This window comes from Mandrillus leucophaeus, unplaced genomic scaffold (assembly GCF_000951045.1).
Source record: "Mandrillus leucophaeus isolate KB7577 unplaced genomic scaffold, Mleu.le_1.0 Scaffold65, whole genome shotgun sequence".
Taxonomy (NCBI): Eukaryota; Metazoa; Chordata; class Mammalia; order Primates; family Cercopithecidae; genus Mandrillus; species Mandrillus leucophaeus.
The window spans coordinates 3,703,565-3,714,785 of record NW_012107030.1 but is presented as its reverse complement, the minus strand read 5'-3'; the positions used below and the strand labels follow the sequence as shown (position 1 = coordinate 3,714,785).

Genomic DNA, 11,221 nt, shown 5'->3' with positions numbered 1-11,221 from the left:
CGACTTCCCGTGTCACCGCGCCTCGGGGCCCTTGCGCGCCCGCTGTTCTGGCGAGCCCAGCTCTCCCACAGACCATGTCTTCCCAACCCTGCTTGCCCTCCTCCACACATTTGGGGAGCCGGGCCGTCTCCAGACCCCAAAGGGTCAATATCGGAACCCCATATCACAGCATCTAATGCGAAGATCCCCAAAGGTTGTGAGTGAGGCCCTCCGCAGCCTCACCATGCGCTCCTGCCGCGCCCTACCCGTGGTCATTGCCCTGGAAAATCCCTCCGATTGCCGGCGAATTCCAGGGTGCATGGTGTTGCGCAGTCAGGCCAGCGGCATCATGGGCTCAGCCCAGTGAAAATGTCAAATGCGGTGCCCCTTATTCAAGTTACTGAGAATTTCAAGAGAGTAACACCAGAGCATCAAACCAAGTATAGGGCCGTGGGCACAGTGCACTATCCCTCAGCCCGACAGGTTTTTTTGGGTTTTTTTTTCCAGTGTTGGGGCAAATTCAGTTCCTTCACCTGCCCTTCCCTAGCACAGGAGTGGGTGGGGTCTGTGTGTGTGCACTTAAATTCATGGAAGCCACAAGGGTGCCTAGGTCATTCAGGGGGCCTCCGGAGTCCTGGACCGGGGGACCCAGCACACCGCCTAGGTGTGTGACCCTCGCCAAGTCAGTATCTCAAAGTCTATTTTCTCATCCGCAAAATGCGGATAACAATTGTACCTATCTCAGGGTTTTGTTTCGGATCAAAGGAAATAAAATATCCCTAACACAGCACTGAGCTCTCACAAGTGTTCAGTATTGGCCATTAACCTCCAGCGGGCCAATTCCTTCCCTTGCCCTGCCCCTCCTGGGACAGGAAATCGGCTCATGTTGTCCTTCAGGCCTGTGTGACTCTGCTTCTATATTTGCTCAGTTTGCCTCGCTCACTTTTCTTAACCTCCAAGGGTTCCTCCTCTTCCAGGAAGCCTTCCCTGACCCTCCCAGTTGAGTAAGGTGTCCCCTCCACTTCTACCCTTATGCCGCAGAAATCCATCTACGCACCGGTGCAGCAGTAGCGTGCTGTTCTATTCTGTTGTCTCTACCCTCCAGGATGTCACAAAGCCAGCCTGCTGGCCTGCTTCCCCACTTTGGACCGCTATGTCCAGTCTTTAACAAAGGAGCCAGAGTGATTATCTTACAAGTTGATGTCACGCTTCTTTTCAAATCCTTCCTGACATTCCCCACCCCAGAACAGAACCTCAAGTCCTTGGCTTGGCCAAAAGGCACTCTGGGACCCCCACCACCGCCCTAGTCACCGGCATCCTAGTAAATCTGCATCCACTCTGAGTCCACTCTTGCCTTACGGCCTTTGTGTTTTCCATGCCCTCTACCTAGAAGCCTCTTATCCCAGTAACACTCTCACTTCCTACACGTTTTCTCTCCCTTGAGGCTCATCAAAACCCCGAGATAGGTACAATTATGGTCCCCATTTTACGGATCAGAAAATTGACCCAGAGACAGGCTCTCCCTTAAGGCCTTCCTTAACAACCCCATCTAGAACACCTACAACTCCGCTTCAGCAGAGCTTCACTCCACATTATTTTCCTTCCAAACACTCTACTTTTACTACATGTATTGTGTTTCCCCTGTAGAGCATAAGAGCTTAAAAGCAGGGGTTTGTCCTTTGTTCCCTCCTGTGCCTGGAAAACAGCACCTGGTGCAGGGTAGGCACTCAAGGATTTACTGAAACAATGAGTAAATGTTTCCCTATATGTCTTGCCCCTAAACCGAGTTCCTTGAGTGTGGAACCAGCATCTTATTCTCTTTGTGGCCCCTGAGGTAAATGCTCAATAAATGTTTGTTGATGTAATCTGAGAAGGAAAGGAGAGCCCAGAATAAGCTGATCCAACAGTTAATGGTGGTAAAATGCAAATATTTTAAAATATGTTTATTTTATGTTTTACAATGAATACTTCAGCAAAGAAAATAATTGTAATTTCAAAATGCAATCCCTGAAGTTAATAAATATCCTTTATAATCAATTACACTAATCAATATCTAGAAATATACATAGACAAAGTTAGCTAGTGAATAAAATAAGTAGAATGACTAAATAAACTATCTATTTCAGGGATGAGGGATCATGCATAATCAGTTAAGTCACTCTGCCACTTTTAAAAATAATATGATTCACATTTGCTTCAATCACATAAACATTCATTGCAAGAGTTAGACGGCTAATTGAAAATAGTGATCTTTGTTAGCTTAAAAGAAAATTCAGTTTAATACAAAGACATTCAAATTGAAAATTTCAGGACCCTTGATCAGACGCTTTCAATGCATGTTGCTCTACTTTGTTATAGGCAAGATTCAAGTAAGGCTAAGACAGAAGACTGTTTCCACTGAAGACATGATCTAAGAATCGCTTTCTATATAGGCAAATTATGTTCTGTAGAAACTAGCTAGCTAGCCACCAAGACGTTACCAATAAAGGATTCCTTGTACTAGCAACTATCATGTTTAAAAGGTCTTAGCCAGAATTACAAAAACAAAACATTTAGAGTAATATTTATGAATACAAGCATAATTGGTTCCTTGCCTTCTACAAATAACCATCTTTAAAATGATAAAAGCAGGTTTCAACTGTGGTTCTTCTCTGGGGTGAGAAGGTGCAGATACACATGGGCGATCTACTGATTTACCTTCTGAAAGTACTCTTTGGAAGCAGCTGGATTTGGCTTGATCTGAAAATACAAAAGCTTAATTAGGTAATTGTGACTTTACCATAATAATATGGTAAATATGCCCAAAACTGAATGGCAATCCCCCAATTTTTAACCTAAAGTTCTTTAAACTTTTAAAGATTTCCTTTAAAACACAAAGATCAAAGTTTCATTAAGGCCTGCCTGTCTCTAGGCCAGGTGCGGTGGCTCACGCCTGTAATCCCAGCACTTTGGGAGGCTGAGGCAGGTGGATCACAAGGTCAGGAGATCAAGACCATCCTGGCTAACACAGTGAAACCCCGTCTCTAGTAAAATACAAAAAATGAGCCGGGCGTGGTGGCAGGCGCCTGTAGTCCCAGCTACTCAGGAGGCTGAGGCAGGAGAATGGCGTGTACCCGGGAGGCGGAGCTTGCAGTGAACCGAGATCCTGCCACTGCACTCCAGCCTGGGCAACAGAGCAAGACTCCGTCTCAAAAAAAAAAAAAAAGGTCTGCTTGTCTCTGATAATTGTTTCCTGGCTCCCCACCCCACCCCCTCTACCCCACAGCAGCTTCACCCATTTGTACATCATCCGCACGCTTGCTCCAAGGGTGGGCTCCCTTTTGTGGATACTTCAGGTCAATAGCTCTCGAGGCTGAGAGAACATGGACCTCACTGCTTTTGGGGGAAAAAACCTACCGTAGGAGAATCCGGTGTCCAGTCCGCTGGGCAGACTTCTCCATGGGTTTCTACATACTGGAACGCCTTCACCAAGCGGAGGGTTTCTTCCACGCTTCGGCCCACTGGGAGATCATTGACGCTCAAGTGCTTGATGACTCCATTGGGGTCAATTATGAAGAGACCTCTGCAAGATCATTTATCCTCATCAGTGCCTCAACAGTACCAGAACTAGAACAGTCTAACTTCTTCCCCTTTAGGTCTTTAATTCTTTTCATAAAATATTTATTAAGCATAATCATATGCTTAAAGGTAGGGTTTTCACTGTTGTGCAAAAAGTTTATCATCTCTTACTGATGACAGATGCTTTAACAAAGGCAGTACTGGACCAGGTCACCATAAAAAGCTTGCAGTATGGTCACATTTACAAACTCACACAGTGCCCTGAATGTTACAGTGTCGGAAAGTCACTGAACTAGACAGAGCGAAGACTATTAGTGACATGGCAAGCATTCTTTGAACTACTGTATCACATCTTGGCAAGAAATTCATAGGCAACTGGGAAGAGACAGATATGTATTTTATCTGGATTCAACAACTGTTTATTATGAATGAATTCTTGGGTAAATGGGGGGAAATCCCATGGGAAAAATCTTTGTAGAAAGAATGTACAGGCTGTAAGTCTACGCAAAACAGAAAACCATGCTAATCACTTTTCATCATGGAGCAGCATGTAATGAGATGAACCACGCTACCACAGTGGTCTGTGTTTATCTTCTGTGTTGGTGTTACTGGGACAGATGCAGATATGTTTAGCCCAGAAGTTTTTTTGGTTGTTTAGTTTAAATACAGCGTCTCACTATATTGCCCACACTGGAGTGCAGTGCTATTCTCAGGTGTGATCACAGCAGGCTGCAGCCTCGAACTTCTGGCTCAACTGATCCTCCCACCTCAGACTTCCAAGTAGCTGTGACTATAGGTGTGTGTCACTGTGTCCAGTTATTTAACCTACAGATTTTAACCGTCTGTCTTAAAAGGATGTGGAAATTCCAGGTATCAATCACTCATGGAAAAGGCAGATTAGAGAAAAGTCAGGGTAAAAAGGTGCTTCTCCCACCCTCGGTCTGGCACTAGGGGCCTGGGGTTTCAGGTGAAACTGTTCCCAGAGGGTGCAGCCAGCTGAAGTCCACCAATAGAAGCAGAGGCAGAGCTGGGACAGAGCAGGGCCCACAGACTCCTGAAAGTCTTATCTTATAAGCCAGACTCAGCTTCTCTCTCTTGTTAATCTCGATATTAAAACGGGTACGGAAGTTAACTGCAAAATTAGTGAGTTCTCATAGGGAAGGGGACCGTAGGAGAAAAATAGCCAGTACCCTTTCTCTGGCCATTGCCAATTCTGAAAGACCTAGGCATTCTTTTGATAATCTCTTTACAGTTAAACAAACAAAAAAAAAGACCCGCCAGGTGCGGTGGCTCATGACTGTAATCCCAGCACTTTGAGGGGCCAAGGCAGGCAGATCACAAAGTCAAGAGTTCGAGACCAGCCTAGCCAACATGGTGAAACTCATCTCTACTAAGAATACAAAAACTGGCCGGGTGTGGTGGCGCGTGCCTGTAATCCCAGCTACTCGGGACGTTGAGGCAGGAGAACTGCTTGAACCCAGGAGGCAGAGGTTGCAGTGAGCCGAGATCACGCCACTGCACTCCAGCCTGGGCGACAGAGCAAGACTCCATCTTAAAAAGAGAGAAAAAAAAAAGACAGAGAGAGAAAAGGCCCAAACTCTAAGATGCCACCCAGCACTAAAATCCAAGGTGTAACCCAAGAGGAGCAGGCCAGAGATCACCTACAAAAGAGGCAGGTGAGCTGGCTTTAAGCTGACCAGCCCCCAGCAAAACTGTGAGGCACAGCATATCAAAAGGAGGGCCCTCTCTTCCTTCCTGGAGGTCAAGCTCTGCCCAATCCCTTCTTCACTCCTATTCTCAGCAGACTTCAAGATGCCAGTTCTAAGGCCCAAGTTCTCACCCCTCCCAGGAAGGTTATGTTTGAATGTGGAGCTGCTGAGGACTGAAAGCTTTTCACACTCAAAGGAATAAAGGTTTAATAAGGGACTGAATACAGATAGAAATGACATTCTGGGGCAGAAATCCTAACAGCTGCTGCCAGTAACTATGCTAACTAGCTGTGTCACTTATTTAATCCTCACACCCACCTGTGAGGTACCTCCTCATTTTACTTATGGAAAAACTGGGGCTCAACAAGGTTAAATCAAATCACTTGTCCAAAGTCACATAGCTATTAAAAGTAGCTGAGTTTAAAAAAAAAAAAAAAAGAAAAAAATCAAACCCAGGACTGTTTGGCTCCAGGGCTGAAAATCGTCACCATTCCAAGAGACTACCTCTTACCCTGCTAGTCCCCCCTTCTGCAAACAGTCTGATGGCTTCACTGTCAGGTGTGTGTCCCCATGGAAGCGGCTCCCACATAGTCAGGGAGTATGGAGCAGTGTGGCCTCAAGACGCAGATAGCCTTCTTTAGAAACAGACCCAAGGTGGTGGAGGGGACACGCATGTCTCAGCATTTCTAAGAGACCGCCAACCGTTGCAAGAGGCATTTTATCAGTGCTTATTAAAGACTAAAATTAAGGATTTTTTGATTATTATAAATTTTAACTTTTTTAAATATAACAGGGACGAGGTCTCACTATGTTGCTCAGGCTGGTCTTGAACTTCTGAACTCAAGTGACCTTCCCACCTTGGCCTCCCGAAGTGCTAGGGTGACAGGCATGAGCCACCATGCCCAGCCAGGATCTTCTGGATTTAAAAATGCCTTACCAAGGTCTACATAAATCCCCTAAGAAGTAGAATGATACTAAACATGAAAAATAATTTAAGTTCATCAGAAACAGGATCTTACCTTAGTGCAAGACCAGGACCTTCTAACAGCACACCGTAGTCTCGGGAAATCTGCTTAGTTAAATCTGACAAGAGTGCGATGTTCATGTGGCCCAAACCACCATTCTAATCAAAACGCAAACACCACTGTTAGACGGCGCGGCCTCGCCGCATCCCTGACTGTGTACCACACTGTCTGAGACCAACAGTAATGGCAACAGGGAACAGTAATTGAACAATGGGCCAAGACGGCGCGGCCTCACCGCATTCCTGACCGTGTACCATACTGTCTGAGACCAACAGTAATGGTAACGGGGAACAGTAATTGAACAATGGGTCAAGCACTGCTATTAACTTACTGCCTCCTCGAAACCACCCCGGAGTAGGTATCATCAAAATGAGGAAACTGAGGCACAAAAAAGTTAAGTAACTTGTTCCAGGTCACAGCTAGAAAGGAGCAGAAGGAAGATTTAAACCTGGCTAATACTATAGGCCTTTTCAAATTGTTTTTTCCTTTTTTCTTTTCTTTTCTTTTTTTTTTTTTTTTAAAGACACAGAGTCTCGCTGTCACCAGGCTGCAATGCAGCGACGTGATCACAGCTCACAGCAACCTTAAACTCCTGGGCTCATGCAATCATCCTACCCCAGCCACCTGAGTAGCTGGGACTACAAGTGCTTTTTCTAATTCTTTCTTTATTTATTTAATCTTTTTTTAATTGGCTGGGCGTGGTGGCTCACGCCTGTAATCCCAGCACTTTGGGAAGCCGAGGCAGGCAGATCATGAGGTCAGGAGATCGAGACCATCCCGGCTAACATGGTGAAACCCCATCTCTACTAAAAATACAAAAAAAATTAGCCGGGCATGGTGGCAGACGCCTGTAGTCCCAGCTACCCAGGAGGCTGAGGCAGGAGAATGGCACAAACCCGGAGACGGAGGTTGCCATGAGCTAAGATCGCGCCACGGCACTCCAGCCTGGGCAACAGAGCGAGACTCTGTCTCAAACAAACAAACAAAAACCCTTGAGTAATTTAATCTTGATAGTCCAGCAGCATAGCTAGAAATTTAGATTCTTCCAAGCAAGTTCGTAAGAGCAAAAGCTAGGGGTGCAATGCGATACCTTTCTTGGCGTATTTATCCAGGCAAGATGGCTAAAGTGGGAATCCACTGAGACTGCAACAACTTCACAGTTCACGTCGTGAAATTCGTTAGCTTTGTCACTAAAAGCAACAATTTCTGTAGGACACACAAAGGTGCTGGAAAAAAAGGACAGACATTCTCATTAAATAATTCAAAAGCAAGGATTTTAACAACTAGTAGTCTAGCAACTAGTTCAACTTGCTAAGGGTAAAAAAGGCAAAATGGTTAACCATCCTCACTGGACTATAGTGTTGCACTGCAAAAGTACTATTACCTCCCCTCACCTTTTCATTTTAGGAATTGTATCAAAAAATGGGGAAAGGGAACATACATTTTAAGAAAAAAAATTACAGTTCGATGAAGTTGCTTTTTGAAAAAAATCATTTTATTATGCCTACTTTTCTCATTTTTCCCCAGACCAGCGAAAACTTTCATACACTGGCTTAGGGAAGCACTACTGCAGAGCACAGAGTCACACTATCCCACCCCTGAAGTTTATCACTTGTAAACCAGCTACAGACCCCAGCTGTAATCAACAAGGCCATGGGTGATAAAGGGTCAGACAGAATCCTTCCTTTCACAAGAGTATCTAGGGGTAGACAATTCAGTGCGGGAACAGGATATGTGCTTGCTCTCAGAATGACACGAAAGCATCATAGAAATTACACTTACAAATCCAAAGGATAGAAGAAAAGCACCAAGTATTTCCCCTTAAAGTCATCAAGGCTTAGGTCTTTGAACTCTCCATTGACAACGGCTGTACCCTTAAAATAGGGCGCATGCTGGGTGACAGCAGGTGCATGGTATGAGGAACCTGAAAAAAACCCACACTCATATGTAATTCATCATTTGCTACGTCAAGCACTTATGATTTTATTTAAACTTCTCATGATAATTAGTAGTATAAATCAAAACATTCAGTTCAACTGTACAGTCATCCTTTGCCACCTGTGGGGAACTGGTTCTAGGATATCAAAATCCACGACGCTCAAGTCTGCTACATAAAATGGTGATTTGCATATAATCTACACACACCCTCCATTATACTTAAATCATCTCTAGATTACTCATGATACCTAATACAACGTAAATGCTATGGAAATAGTTGTTAAGCTGTATTGTTTAGGAAATGACAAGAAAAAAGTCTTTGTGTTTGGTACAGACACAACCATCCATTCTTCCCTCCCAATAATTTCGATTCAACCAACCACAGATACAGAACCCAGATACAGAGGGCCGACTGTAATTTCTCCTTCTATAGCTTTAGGTTGTGCACAAATTCAACTCCAAGTGCTATGGAAACTTAAAAAAAGGAAGACAAAGATAGTAGGGATAGAATTAAGGAAGACATGAGACTAGAGATGGATTTTAAATATGGTTCAGATTTTGTCAAGTCTAGATGGCATGGGGCAGATGGCATGGAGGAAATAGCAGGAAGGAAGACAGGGCATGTGTTGGAGCAGCCTGTGGCACAGTCTAATGAGAACAGAGAGTGTCTAAGGGTACGGAGTGAAGAGCAGGCAGCAGGCAGGAATGGTTGAAGGCCATGTTGCAAGAATCCTTAAATACTAGGCTGCTGGGTCTTCTTAACAGGAAAGGTAAGAGTTAAGGGCGGAGTCTTGCTCTGTCGCCCAAGCTGGAGTGCAGTAGTATGATCTCGGCTCACTGCAAGCTCCGCCTCCTGGGTTCACACCATTCTCCTGCCTCAGCCTCCCGAGTAGCTGGAACTACAGGCGCCCGCCACCACGCCTGGCTAGTTTTTTGTATTTTTAGTAGAGACAGGGTTTCACCGTGTTAGCCAGGATGGTCTCGATCTCCTGACCTCGTGATCTGCCTGCCTCGGCCTCCCAAAGTGCTGGGATTACAGGCGTGAGCCATTGCGCCTGGCCGAGATGGCAGTTTTTAGAAAGATTAGTCTGGCAGGAGGGAAAGAGGAGCAGGAGAAAGGGAGAGACATGTTAGGAGGTGGTTTCAGTGATTTTAATTTTTTTTTTTTTTGGGGACAAGAGTCTCGCTCTGCCACCTAGTGACACAGTCTCAGCTCACTGCAACCTCTGCCTCCCTGCCTCAGCCTCCCGAGTAGCTGTGATTCCAGAAGCACACCACCCACCCGGCTAATTTTTTAGTATTTTTAGTAGAGACGGGATTGCACCATGTTGGCCAGGATGGTCTTGAACTCCTGACCTCAAGTGATTCACCTGCCTTGGCCTCTCAAAGTGCTGGGATTACAGGTGTGAGCCACTGCGCCCAGCCTCGATTTCAGTGATCTTACGCATATTGAGGGGAGGGATGGGGCAGAAAGAACAGAAAGGAATGGATGCAAGAGAAGTGTCAAAACTGAGAAGGACTTGCTTCCACCTGGGAATGAGGGACAGAGTAGTTCCAATGTCAAAATGCCTGAGACTGCCACGAACTGAAAAAGGAGGAGCTGCTGGGGATGGGGATGGGGATTTGAAACCAGTGGAGTAAATTTTAAGCCTGTGGTATCACATCACTACTAGAAATATTTTAAAGCTCCACGGTAGTAAAATTGCAAAACCTCTTAGAACATTTAGCCCACAAAGGCTTTACTAAAATATATATGCCCCCAAACCATTACATATTAAATACGTGCTTTTTCAAAGGCTAGTCAAATCCAGACAAGCTATTTTCAAATATCACTCATTATCTGAGGCTGATCTTAGCAAAGCCTATATCCTAGAGAAGGGAATGTAAATCTCAAGAAACAGCTAAATTTCACTCGGATTACAGAAGATACCATTAGACAGGTCTGGTTCCTAAGTGGCCATCTGGGGCCAGTACACAGGTTTGAATCTTAGAGCAGCTGCCCTCTCAGGTCCCCAGAGGCCGCCCACCACTCACAGCTCTTCAGACAGTAGATCCAGAAGGCATCTGAGCTCCCACTAACCCCCTCCTCAACACAGTGGATTAGAAGCTCTGGCAACCAACATGGAAATGTGACAAGGGCAGTTTGCCTCAGTGATTCTCAACCCTGGCTGCACACTAGAATTACCCAGCATGTCCTGGTCTCACCCCAGAGACTGACTTAATTTGTCTGGGGTGGGACTGGGGCAGTGCTGTGTTTCTGAAAGCTCCCAGATGAGTGTAACATATGGCCAGGGTTCAGAACCGCTGGCCAAAGACCATGGTTCATTTTTCCTTTACCTGGCTCCAGCCAAGACATGACATAACACTTACTGGTGCTGAATAATTTTGCTTGACTGGAACCAGAACACAGTAAGTTTGTCAAGCTCGTTCTTCCACATGCAGCAGGCCTGAGGGCTGCAGTGGCAGAAATGCCCCAAGGAATGGCACTCACATGTCGGGCAACCTGGAAAGAGAAACTTTTTATTAGAAAGTTTTTCTGTACTGGTGACTGAAGGCTGAAAGGGCATCGTGCCAAGGGTGGTTTCAGCTGTCCCTGTTCCTGTGAACCAAATAGCAAACCCCAAACTCTAAGGGCATGGATTAGGTCTGCACATTCTTAACACTCCCTTCTGCTTCCTTCTCCCAGGAGACTGGAAGGTAGAGGGGAACTATAAGAAAACAAAGACGGGCTGGGCGCAGGGGCTCACACCTGTAATCCCAGCACTTCGGGAGGCCAAGGCGGGTGGATCACGAGGTCAGGAGTTCAAGACCAGCCTGGCCAAGATGGTGAAACCCCATCTCTACTAAAAATACAAAAATTATCCAGGTGTGGTGGTGGGCACCTGTAATCCCAGCTGCTTGGGAGGCTAAAGCAGAAGAATTGCTTGAACCCGTGAGGTGGAGGTTGCAGTGAGCCGAGATCGCGCCACTGCACTCTAACCTGGGCGACAGAGCAACACTCCGTCTCAAAAA

At 45.6% G+C, this 11,221-nt stretch overlaps 2 protein-coding genes across 5 annotated transcripts in view; both read right to left on the bottom strand.

Annotated features, from left to right (window-relative positions):
• Positions 1-300, bottom strand: part of SFXN4 (sideroflexin 4) — a 33,911-nt gene extending 33,611 nt beyond the window's left edge. Inside the window, exon 1 of the mRNA XM_012001142.1 lies at positions 223-300. Within this exon, the coding sequence (XP_011856532.1) occupies positions 223-300 (78 nt within the window). The remainder of the gene's footprint in view (positions 1-222) is intronic.
• Positions 301-1,890: 1,590 nt separating this feature from the next.
• Positions 1,891-11,221, bottom strand: part of PRDX3 (peroxiredoxin 3) — a 10,569-nt gene continuing 1,238 nt past the window's right edge. Inside the window, exons 2-7 of one of the 4 annotated variants that reach the window (XM_012001095.1) lie at positions 10,580-10,712; positions 8,054-8,195; positions 7,362-7,497; positions 6,266-6,369; positions 3,372-3,541; positions 1,891-2,718 (exon numbers count right to left, since the gene is read on the bottom strand). In XM_012001095.1, the coding sequence (XP_011856485.1) occupies positions 2,495-2,718; positions 3,372-3,541; positions 6,266-6,369; positions 7,362-7,497; positions 8,054-8,195; positions 10,580-10,712 (909 nt within the window). In that variant the 3' untranslated portion in view covers positions 1,891-2,494. The remainder of the gene's footprint in view (positions 2,719-3,371; positions 3,542-6,265; positions 6,370-7,361; positions 7,498-8,053; positions 8,196-10,579; positions 10,713-11,221) is intronic. The other 3 variants (XM_012001096.1, XM_012001097.1, XM_012001098.1) reach the window with 3 other exon arrangements.